This window comes from Haliotis rufescens, unplaced genomic scaffold (assembly GCF_023055435.1).
Source record: "Haliotis rufescens isolate VD_foot unplaced genomic scaffold, xgHalRufe1.0.p SCAF_35, whole genome shotgun sequence".
Classification (NCBI taxonomy): domain Eukaryota; kingdom Metazoa; phylum Mollusca; class Gastropoda; order Lepetellida; family Haliotidae; genus Haliotis; species Haliotis rufescens.
In genome coordinates, this window is record NW_025964057.1 from 1794022 (window position 1) to 1807071 (window position 13050).

Genomic DNA, 13050 nt, shown 5'->3' on the forward strand with positions numbered 1-13050 from the left:
AGTGGATACTACAATAGTTTGGATGTGCTTTTCTTCGTTTTGTTCTCCTGGGTGGGTTGTAGCGAGGATATCCTTGAACGGGCACGCAATCAAACTTTCTGACTTATCTCAATGTCTGCTTAAACGCTAACTCCAAGAATAAAGGGTCTAAATAATGAGAAACAACGCTTCTGTATTTAGAACCCTTTCCTCGTAATGAGGAATTCCCTACTGATACTCTAGACTTAATATAGGGCTCTGATGATTATCCTGGTTTGTTTTTTGACATACCAAGGACATCTTCCAAGGACAATGTATTTCACTATAGTCATGGTGTTAAATAAGTCTAGTTGTGTCGCTTTTGGGAATGTATACATTAAATGGTAGGAGTTTCAGTGACACATTTGGTGAATTTACTTGTATTACTTATAACGGGTGTAGTGTTGTTGATTATATGATTGTTCTTTCTTTCTTATTTCAATATATTACAGACTGTTGGTTTGAATTTGGGTACATTAAACACTACCCGAATTACTGTTCCCTTGACATTAACACTTCTGCCTCAACACAATCACCTCAAAACACTAGGGGCGGTGAAAATACGGACAAACAAAAAGAAAGTATACTGAAAAAATTCACTTGGAGTAAGGACACTAATAATTCTGTTATTACAAATTTCCACAACATATTATTGTTATGTTCTGTCACTTGTAACAAGTGCACAGTAAAGTAAGTTTGTAACGAACACGCTTATAACGAACTGACGGATATAACGAACAAATCTTTTTTTGTCCCGACTATTTGTTATAAGTTATGCTGTAAATATGCTTATAACGAACTACGGTTATAACAAACTAAAGTTAGTGGTCCCTTCGAGTTCGTTATAACCGTAGTTTACTTTATTCCATTACCAGCAGAACACACAAAAACTTTTCATTGTGAGGTATTTAGACTAAGGAATAACAGCCAATCTCCCTGGTGGGATCAGGACAAATAAAACACAAAGTCCATGGTATTAAGGTCCCACAGAGATCATCACACTGACATTACACAGTTAACAAAACTACGATGTCCTAATACAATCACCTGTGTGAATTGAGAGCTTCTTTTTAAAGTAACTTTATGAACAAGAAAGATTTCCTTTTGGGTAAACAGAACGGCATATTAGTTTAGTGTAGCTCCAAATAATCTTTAACAATAATTCATATGTTCACACTGAAAGCTATCATTAAAAAATATCCACCTATGAAAATGGGTGAGATATTACTCCCCATTTTTAGATTTCTCCAAAGTGTTTGACAAACGGAAACATGATAGTAACTTTGTGGAGTTTGGATATCGTGCATGTTTTTCAATGTTATTTCCTCAATGCATTCACATTTAACAGTTTATGTTAAAACCAAAATGGGTTTTTCAGCTTGTTTTAACTGTAATACCAGTGCCTGTCAGGGTTGCATCTCAAGTCCATACATTTTGTAAAAGAAAATGGAGAAAGAGGGGGAAGGTATGCAAGAAAATCTAAAGAAGACTAAAGATACAGATTTTTAGATATGGTGGTCCCATCATGTGCTCATGCAAAATGGTATTATACTGTTAACCTTATTTAAACTGTGTCAATCTACAGATATGTGGGATAATAGAGGCTGTCCAACTTAAATTTTGAAAACACTAAGGCAACTTTTAATGGTATGGTCCTTTGAGAATGTTGAAGACTCCCTGTAAAGTGTGTTTATTTGTCACGTGTAATGAAATTTTGGTGTCGTTTTATACACGTGCCACAAAACAGACTTTCACATCAAAGTTATCTACTGTTTAGATCACATCATGTCAAATTGATGAAGTTGGTCGTTCAACATGGCCATTGAAAGTAAGAAATAGTGTTTATCAATATGGTTTTGATCATGCGTTGTTAAGCTGAGAAATTGGTAATTGTAAACATCTTTCTATCATTTTTAAAGCAAAGGTAAACTGATAATGTACAACAATCATCGTACTCGTCCTGTAACATCAATTAACGATTCTTCCAAATGCTAATAGAAGAGAGCTATATACTTTGTGATATTTCAATTTCAGAATAGTAATTTCCAGATTTAGGTGTAGTGTTTTCAAAATTGCGGTTGAAACCTGTGAATATACAAATTTAGAATTTAAACAAGGGTTGTGTGTGTATTGCAAGTCAGGAGATCTTGTTCATGTTGGAAATTAAATCCATGTGCTATTTATTTGCAACCTATCTATAGATATTAGACTGACATGAGGCATTTTGCATGGGCGATAGAGCCAACTTATAGAGACGGCCATAACCAGTATCACAATGCTTTTTGTGTGAGCAATCGATATCAGTCCGGGGGGTAAACAAATGGAGTTACGTCGCTTAGTGCGTCGTCTGCTCGGCTATATTTTTCGTGACAATGTTTTCCAAACATGGTGATGTCATGGTGTATGATAAAAAGGTCAATATATTGCAGTTTTCATATCAACCCCCACCTCGGCTCTCTGGTCTTCGGTCCTCGGGCTGATATGTGTGTCTTGGGATGATATAGGGTATGTGAAAACTGTCATAACCTCTAATTATTGCATTGAACGTCCTGGGTTATACAGCTGACATAATTCAATGCACATAACATGGGATCTCGGTGATACAATATCCTTGTATCGTGGTAAATGTTCCAACGCGTGGTGCATTTTCACAGCAGGTGACGTTAAGCAACACTTAGATGAACACGTGTGTCAAACCGGGCCTGAATTGTAGAGATTGTTTTGTTTAGAGGTCATTCCTGCACTAGACTCCCGGAAGAGGATATACGCGTTCTGAGCAGCGAGCTGAGGATGTATACTGGCACTGAGCAGGGAGCTGAGGAGGTATACTCGCACTGAACAGGGAGCTGAGGAGGTATACTCGCACTGAACTGGGAGCTGAGGATGTATACTCGCACTGAACTGGGAGCTGAGGATGTATACTCGCACTGAGAAGGGGGCTGAGGATGTATACTCGCACTGAGCAGGGAGCTGAGGAGGTATACTCGCACTGAGAAGGGGGCTGAGGAGGTATACTCGTACTGAACAAGGAGCTGAGGATGTATACTCGCACTGACAAGGGGGCTGAGGATGTATACTCGTACTGAACAGGGAGGAGCTGAGGATGTATACTCGCACTGAACAGGGAGGAGTTGAGGATGTATACTCGCATTGAACAGGGAGGAGCTGAGGATGTATACTCGCACTGACAAGGGGGCTGAGGAGGTATACTCGTACTGAGCAAGGGGCTGAGGAGGTATACTCGTACTGAGCAGGGAGCTGAGGAGGTATACTCGCACTGAGAAGGGGGCTGAGGATGTATCCTCGCACTGAACAGGGAGGAGCTGAGGGTGTATACTCGTACTGAGAAGGGAACTGAGGATGTATACTCTTACTGCGCAAGGAGCTGAGGAGGTAAACTCGCACTGAACAGGGAGGAGCTGAGGATGTATACTCGCACTGAACAGGGAGGAGCTGAGGATGTATACTCGCACTGAGCAAGGAGCTGAGGATGTATACTCGCACTGAACAGGGAGGAGTTTAGGATGTATACTCGCACTGAACAGGGAGGAGCTGAGGATGTATACTCGCACTGAACAGGGAGGAGTTGAGGATGTATACTCGCACTGAACAGGGAGGAGTTGAGGATGTATACTCGCACTGAACAGGGAGGAGCTGAGGATGTATACTCGCACTGTAACAGGGAGGAGCTGAGGATGTATACTCGCACTGAGCAAGGAGCTGAGGATGTATACTCGCACTGAACAGGAAGGAGCTGAGGATGTATACTCGCACTGAACAGGGAGGAGCTGAGGATGTATACTCGCACTGAACAGGGAGGAGCTGAGGATGTATACTCGCACTGAACAGGGAGGAGCTGAGGATGTATACTCGCACTGAGCAAGGAGCTGAGGATGTATACTCGCACTGAACAGGGAGGAACTGAGGATGTATACTCGCACTGAACAGGGAGGAGCTGAGGATGTATACTCGCACTGAACAGGGAGGAGTTGAGGATGTATACTCGCACTGAACAGGGAGGAGTTGAGGATGTATACTCGCATTGAACAGGGAGGAGCTGAGGGTGTATACTCGTACTGAGAAGGGAACTGAGGATGTATACTCTTACTGCGCAAGGAGCTGAGGAGGTAAACTCGCACTGAACAGGGAGGAGCTGAGGATGTATACTCGCACTGAACAGGGAGGAGCTGAGGATGTATACTCGTACTGAGCAAGGAGCTGAGGATGTATACTCGCACTGAACAGGGAGGAGCTGAGGATGTATGCTCGCACTGAACAGGGAGGAGCTGAGGATGTATACTCGTCCTGAGAAGGGGACTGAGGGTTTATACTTGTACTGGGCAGGGAACTGAGGGTGTATACTCGTACTGAGCAGGGGACTGAGGGTGTATACATCTACTTAGTAGGGAGGTGTGAATGTACAGTCCTACGAAGCAGGGAGCTGACGATATATACTTGATCTTAGAAAGCACCTGAGGATGTATACTCGTACTGAGAAGGGAACTGAGGATGTATAATCGTACTGAAAAGGGGACTGAGGGTGTATACTCGTACTGAGAAGGGGACTGAGGGTGTATACTCGTACTGAGAAGGGTACTGAGGGTGTATACTTGTCCTGAGAAGGGGACTGAGGGTTTATACTTGTACTGGGCAGGGAACTGAGGGTGTATACTCGTACTGAGCAGGGGACTGAGGGTGTATACTCGTACTGAGAAGGGTACTGAGGGTGTATACTTGTCCTGAGAAGGGGACTGAGGGTTTATACTTGTACTGGGCAGGGAACTGAGGGTGTATACTCGTACTGAGCAGGGGACTGAGGGTGTATACTCGTACTGAGAAGGGTACTGAGGGTGTATACTTGTCCTGAGAAGGGGACTGAGGGTTTATACTTGTACTGGGCAGGGAACTGAGGGTGTATACTCGTACTGAGCAGGGGACTGAGGGTGTATACATCTACTTAGTAGGGAGCTGTGAATGTACAGTCCTACGAAGCAGGGAGCTGACGATATATACTTGATCTTAGAAAGCACCTGAGGATGTATACTCGTACTGAGCAGGGAGCTGAGAATGCAAATGTTGACTTGGTTCTTCTTCTTATTATCAATATTTATATTGATATTAGTATGCCCTTGGCTCACTTTAAGTTATGTTTTTGCTTCTTGGACTGCCATAATTTCATAATTATTTGTAATTCCAAATGTTCAGGTCGTGGGTTAAATGACACCCAAGTTTGTTTCAAATCACCACATTTTCAAACGTTAGTCAGTCTAGCAGTTTATGATTTGCCTTTATTACACGTGGGAAATGCTGTAGTATTATTCTTCAGGTTCTGACAATTTAGCAGTCATAAGCCCTTGGAGTTTTGTTTGAAACTGATCCACACTTGCATTCTCTTTCTGTGAAGGGACACAACACATTGTATTTGCCTCACATGTCACATGTGTTGTGAAAAGATGCATTTCTACAAACGTCTGATTCTGTGTATTCGTGTGATAAATCAATCCATAGATGATTGTTGTGCATTTCTACGTATAAATTTACAACTTTTGGCGATAGATCGGATTTGTGTAAGCTTTGCCCCGCTTTTATATTTGAGCAATGTCACAGCAGGAGACAGTTGGCTATGTAGGTGTCAGATATGTTTAGAAAAGTGGAGGTTACTATTTTCAATTATCCGGGACTGAGTGAATGGATGACCGAAGCAATATAGCAATATTCCAGCTATAAAATGGCGGAGGTCTGTAAATAATTGAGTCTGGACCAGACAATCCTGTGACTGATATCATGAGCACCGATCCACGCAATTGGGATCGTTGACATGCATCAACCAAGTTAGCGAGCCTGACCACCCGATCCCGTTAGTCGCCTCCTACGACAAGCATGGGTTATTAAAGACCTATTCCAACCCGGATCGGAGATCAAGTGAGACTGTCCCATCTCAAACATATCTTTCAAACAGAGTATAGAGAAAGATGGACAGAAGAACTATTTGTTTATGAGGACTACTATCGAGGTAGTATTCCAGTTTATCAGTTGCACGGAATGGCAGATGGTCCGGTTATAAATACGAAATGCAGGGAGTCTGTTGATATTGTGTGGCGAGTGGGAAAACTTCTCAAGACAAGATAAAGAGCTGGTCAGAACGAAGTACTAGTCGAGCGGATGGGATGCCACCAGGAAGGGAAACCGCTGGATTCCAGAGATCAAAATAAGGGATTAAAATAACAGAGACTTCTTACTGAGAGCCAGTGTTTAGCAAGTCACCATGGAGTCAACAGCTTGTCCCCAATGTAGGAATGTTTTCCAGATATGATAATGTGCAGAGATACAAACGACAGATGCACGACGCCCGTCACCTCCACAACAGATACGTTATACCGCTATACCACGAAGTTTTCGGTTCTTTCTAACGCTATCTTGGTTGGACCCAGTCTGGGGAAAACTTTGTCTTCGATGTTCGTCGAGCAGTATTACTCCACCCATTACCTACCAATATCATATGGTGTTAAATAGAATGGCAAACTCTTTTTCCCTCTAGAATTCTGTATAATACCATCTTAGAAGTATTACCATATGTACAGTTTGTAGACAGGATAATTGCTGCTGTTGGGGAGGTAACACGCTGCCCACGCTGCTAAATATTACCGTTCTCAGTCACCTGAGTGCCGATCCCCTGTCAGATTGTAACCACGTACACGTGATCGAAACTTAATGATGATATTTATGGCCCACAAAATATCTCTCTTTGTACGGATATTGTTTGCTTTAGAATCCAGCTATATGACAATGATCTGTAATTAATCGAACCTGGACCAGACAATCTAGTGATTGACATCATGAGCATCGATCCATGCAATTGGGATACGATGACACCATCAACCAAGTCAGCGAGACTGGCCACCTGATCCCGTTAGTCGCCTCTTACGACAAGCATAGTCGCCTTTTACCGCAAGCATGGGTTTCTGAAGACCTATTCTGCCCCGGATCTTGACGGGTCGGCACATTGGTTATTGGTGAATGGTTATACCGCAAGGTGTAGCAGCACTGTTCGTGTTGAACCGATCAGAATGTGTTTGTGAACTTGATGTGTACAGCATCTTGCAACATCCACCCTAATACACCACTGTTATGTAGTGAAATATCCCGTGCTGGTCCCAAGATCCGACTAATGGGGATAGAGTGTGTGATTATGCGTCATCGACCTCCAGCGGTGTTGACTGTTGGTTATGCTCGCTTATACTCGACAGTGTACAGGTCTTCTTGCTGTACATTGCCCTCGATATCCTACAATGGCAATCTATTTATAGCTGGGACTTTCCCTGGTCGATTGCGCCACACTTTGAAATACATGTACACTGGGTTTTGCCCGATGATCTATTAATAACTACACATCATCTTGTTTGTATTAAGTCGATCCCTCAATTCCCGAATCCCAAGGGTTGATCTGTCACTTCCTCTCCATCAAACACGTTATTACTCCTAACAAGTCTCATTGCTCGAAATGACCCGTGATGATATGGGGAAGAATAGGTCTTCAGCAACCCATGCTTGCCGCAAAAGGCGACTATGCTTGTCGTAAGAGGGAACTTATGTGATCGGGTGGCTAGGCTGACTTGGTTGATGCATGTTATTGTATCCCAGCATATACAAGCAGTTACACTGAAATCCTCCCGCTTGAATGAACACAACACCCTCCCATTCCGACACAACAACATGCTGTCATTCCGTTATCCTAACTGTGTCTGGGTTTCATATTTGCACCAGACGTTTACAAAGAAGGATACCGCTTTGTACCTTTGTATATGACAGTACATGTGGCCCTTTGACATACTGTTGTGTTGTCAAAGGCGGGTGGAAGCCAACTGATAGTCACACAAGTTGTTTATACCTTTCTAGCGTTTCACTTCCCTGTCATGTATGAACCGTCTTACATGAGAAAGAGTTGTTTCCCTTTGACCATCCGCATCTTTCCTATGGGGATGATTGATCCCGTCCTCAAATCACAACATTCCCCCTGTATGTGTTCTACCGACGTTGTTGAATCACTTATAATGTCATCCTCTTATTTAATTGACTGTAACAGCGATGCCCCTGCAAAGATCCAGGTTAGAGTTGGTCTTCAGCATCCCACGCTTGCAAGAGGTGACCAACGAGATCGAGTGATCAGGTCAAGAGACATTCGTGACCAACTCGTGTTTTTCCGTGAACAAGCTCTTCTTGCAGGTTACGGAAAGGGGCGAGTGGTGACGAATGGTCAAGAGATTTACTCCTCCACTGAGAAATTCATTGCCCTCAAAGGGGGGATACACAGTATTTTATCAAGATCACGTGGACCAATCAGATCTCATCATTATGACATGGAGGAATGATAATTTCATCTATTTCAGCTCGCATGTCATCGATCCCAAATGCGTGGATTGATGCCCTTATTGTCAATCACTGGATTGTCTGATCTAGACTCGATTATATACAGACCGCCGTCATATAGCTGGAATATTGCTGAGTGCGGCGTTAAACAACAAACATTTATTTCAAGCGGCATACAGACCAAAGTGTCCTGCGAGGTGACTAAGGGGATCGGGTGGTCAGGCTTGCTGCCTTGGTTGATGCATGTCATCGTATCCTAATCGTATGGGTCGTTACCTAACTCGATAATTTACAGACCATCGTCATATGGCTGAATTATTGCTTTGTGCGGCGTTTTAACAATGATGACACCAGGTGTCCACTACCCTACCAGAGGCCTCCATTATGGGTGAGGCTGATATAACGGTCACAACAAGGAAATGTAACTGGGCAGTGGAGATACCAAGGCAGGCAACCGTTGGTTGAAGAGAAGATGCAGGCTAATCCTGTGCTCCTTAAAGAACTCTTACCGAACACTCGCCGATGACTTTTACAAGACGAAAACACAAAATCTTTGTTCTTGAATTTTATTTCCGTATCACTTCCGAATAATGCATCTCCATCAAGCAAACAAAGGAGGCAAAACATGGAACAAATTTATCGTTGTCAGTGTGAAATTTTTTTTACATGTAATCAAACAGCAATCAAACAATTGGTTACTATGAGATTATTTGGCGTTTGATACTTTTGAGAATTATAACAAATGTTTTCAGCAATGTTTGGAAATATTACTAAGTGAAAATAACACTACATGTACATTGAAGTAAGTTGCTTAATATTGGGACATAATGAAAAGCAGAACATTGCTTTTTTGAATGCCTCTTTTGTTGCTTTTTTGTATTGCTTTTTCTTTTGTTGTTTTTCTTATTTTCCATTTGTTTTATTTTGTTTTTTGTTTTTATTTTTTGTCTGTTTTCAGACATATACTGATTTAAAACGTTTTTAAAACTCGTGGAGAAATTCTTAGTTTTTTTTGTTGCTTTTTCTTTGGTTGCTTTTTTTATTGTTTTTATTTTTGGTCTGCTTTCAAACATATACTGATCAAGGAAATAAGGTGTCTTTGTTCAGTACAGCTATCTTTAGGCACAAACGAGCCTTTGGTTTGCTTTCCAGTCTAAGGCGTTTTTAAACCTCGTGGAGAAATTCTGATTCTCTTCAATGGGTTACCTTCTCGACCTAAGCTGCATATATTTGGTGCAAGTTCTTGCCTGTTTCCGAACATATACTGATCAAGGATATATAATGTCTTTGTTCAGTATAGCTATCTTTTGGCACAGACGAGCCTTTGGTTTGCTTTCCAGTCTAAGGTATTTTTAAACCTCGTGGAGAAATTCTGATACTCTTCAATGGGTTACCTTCTCGACCTAAGCTGCATTTACTTGGTGCATGTTCTTGCCTGTTTCCGAACATATACTGATCAAGGATATATAATGTCTTTGTTCAGTATAGTTATCATTAGGCACAGACGAGCCTTTGGTTTGCTTTCTCGACCTAAGCTGCGCATTCTTGGTGCATGTTCTTGCCTGTTTCCGAACATATACTGATCAAGGATATATAGTGTCTTTGTTCAGTATAGTTATCATTAGGCACAGACGAGCCTTCGGTTTGCTTTCTCGACCTAAGCTGCGCATTCTTGGTGCATGTTCTTGCCTGTTTCCGAACATATACGGATCAAGGATATATAGTGTCTTTGTTCAGTATAGCTATCTTTTGGCACAGACGAGCCTTTGGTTTGCTTTCCAGTCTAAGGTATTTTTAAACCTCGTGGAGAAATTCTGATACTCTTCAATGGGTTACCTTCTCGACCTAAGCTGGATATCCTTGGTGCAAGTTCTTGCCTGTTTCCGAACATATGCTGATCAAGGATATATAGTGTCTTTGTTCAGTATAGCTATCTTTTGGCACAGACGAGCCTTTGGTTTGCTTTCCAGTCTAAGGTATTTTTAAACCTCGTGGAGAAATTCTGATACTCTTCAATGGGTTACCTTCTCGACCTAAGCTGCATATATTTGGTGTAAGTTCTTGCCTGTTTCCGAACATATACTGATCAAGGATATATAATGTCTTTGTTCAGTATAGCTATCTTTAGGCACAGACGAGCCTTTGGTTTGCTTTCTCGACCTAAGCTGCACATACTTGGTGCAAGTTCTTGCCTGTTTCCGAACATATACTGATCAAGGATATATAGTGTCTTTGTTCAGTATAGCTATCTTTTGGCACAGACGAGCCTTTGGTTTGCTTTCCAGTCTAAGGTATTTTTAAACCTCGTGGAGAAATTCTGATACTCTTCAATGGGTTACCTTCTCGACCTAAGCTGCATATATTTGGTGTAAGTTCTTGCCTGTTTCCGAACATATACTGATCAAGGATATATAATGTCTTTGTTCAGTATAGCTATCTTTAGGCACAGACGAGCCTTTGGTTTGCTTTCTCGACCTAAGCTGCACATACTTGGTGCAAGTTCTTGCCTGTTTCCGAACATATACTGATCAAGGATATAAAGTGTCTTTGTTCAGTATAGCTATCTTAAGACACCACCCTCCACCCGAAAAGCTGCTTGTGGACCTCCTATGGACCTCTACCGTGGCTTCTTAGAGTCATGTGGAATTTCTTTCCTTCTGATGTTGACCTTGAATAGCGTTTCAACCGCTTCCCTCTGCAGCTGGATTTTATCTTCGCTCTCGGAAGCAAGTTGCCAATGACGGTGCGTATTGCCCTAGAAACTAGAACAAAAGTGGACATGTCTAAACATGACTAAACAACTATGATATGTAATGAGGAATGAACAAGTGTAACTGGAATTCTTATGATGGCTTTGCATACACTCTGTTTTTCCAAAAGTTATGTTTTCCCACGAAATTTAGATAAACCATTATTTACAACCATACACTTTGAGTGAGTCAAAGTTTCGCACAACCAACATTTCGGTCTATGTCTAGGCTTTGAGACAGTGTGCCAAACTGAGCCATTGTTTGCGTGTATTTAGGATATTTATCAACTGTTCGGTTGACAGACATAATAAACTTTGAGTTTAAAGACAAACAAATTGAGGTTTGAAGACATTTTGCCAGGTCTAATTTAATAGCCGGAGCGTTTTATTTTCTAATTGCAATCTTTAATTTTCTACGTACTCTGGGCGTGCTTCTGATCTGACTGCTGGACGTTCAAGGTGATGTTGATGTTGATGTTGTTGTTGTTGTTGTTGTTGTTGATGTTGATGTCCTTCATCTCTGGTTTCTGTATTCGGACCACATTCGACCCAATCTGGGTGACAGTCACATCCTTCGACCCCACACCGCCATCTTCATTACCAGACATTTCCTGGTGATAAGCACAGTTACATTAATGGTTTACATTAGTTCCCAACAACTTATGTACCTTCTTCTCCAAAAAATAATAACGTACCTATTTGCATTATGAAATTAGTAACGATTCGCGCTTCAGGGATCCATTCATATATTTTTCGTTATATTATTTTCTCGTTATTTCAAAATCTAAAAAAGTCGTGTGTTTTTTTGTCGTTGCTTCAATTATTTACGCGTTATTTCAATTATTTTATTGAAGATTTTGATAGGCATTTAGAAGTTGTGAGAACATGAATACATGACACTTTTTAATGGACAGCAACTTCTTTTATTCTTTGTACGACGTTTCCGAGCTACTTCTAACTCTGAATGCTTTGTAAGTGCATAGAGTACTATAAATATGCATGTTTACACACAATATGTACAACATTATTTTCTTGTTGTTTCGAGTTTATTCTCGTAATTTCGACTATTTTATGGTTATTTCAAGTTTACTTAAAAAACTTGAAATTTCGCGACAATAATCTCCCTGGGTTATCGATCCGACTTAGAATAGGTGTCTATCGGGATCGGGTGGTCAGGCACGCTGACTTGGTTGATGCGTATCATCGTATCCCAGTTGCGAGGATCGATGCACAAGACACCCATCGTTATTTACAGACCCCAGTCTTATAGCTGACGGCGGCGTTAAACTACAAACAAACAAACCACTTGGTTACCGCGTCCATTTTTACACATTACGTCACTCGTGTGGGTCGCCATTTTACTTATGTGGCAGAATAGCCCGATTGAATAAACAACTAGTACAACACATACATGTAGCAATACTGAGGCTACATACGGGTATTTGACCCTGAATGTAAAACTAACTTAGTACACAACTACAGAAAACAGACACGATGCTGGCTCCTTACCTGTTTCTGAGATTTATCTCGCACTGCACGAAATAGTTCCCAAAGCTCTGTAGCTTTGTGCAGAACTGCGCATGTACGTACCCCCGACTTTATATTCTATTGCCTTCTATTCTTGCCTTCTATTTATAACTGTGTTAATGTTACTGGCGTATACAGAGGGGCCTGGAATGCCTTTGAATAGTTGAGGTCAGTGGGGACCAACTTCGCGTTTACGATTGGTTTCACTCATCCAGCTATAGAGACGTGTGTGGTTGCTTGTACTTGTCCACACTTACGTCGGTTTTATAGTGCTTGCCCACAATTCTAACATGAATAACCCACCCAGACAAATTATACCGACTCCAAACTGGTCAGTCCTTGTTATGCCCTTAATGTCGAGGCAGAGTAACAACAAGTATCATCTATTG

General features: G+C 41.6%; 1 protein-coding gene across 1 annotated transcript; it reads right to left on the reverse strand.

Annotated features, from left to right (window-relative positions):
- Positions 1-8935: 8935 nt before the first annotated feature.
- On the reverse strand, positions 8936-12720 carry LOC124134413. Its single transcript, XM_046499206.2, has 3 exons — positions 12644-12720; positions 11556-11745; positions 8936-11147 (listed from the first exon to the last, which is right to left on the reverse strand). The coding sequence occupies exons 2-3, from the start codon at positions 11740-11742 to the stop codon at positions 10993-10995; spliced, it is 342 nt and encodes a 113-aa protein (XP_046355162.2). The 5' UTR covers positions 11743-11745; positions 12644-12720; the 3' UTR covers positions 8936-10992.
- Positions 12721-13050: the final 330 nt, after the last annotated feature.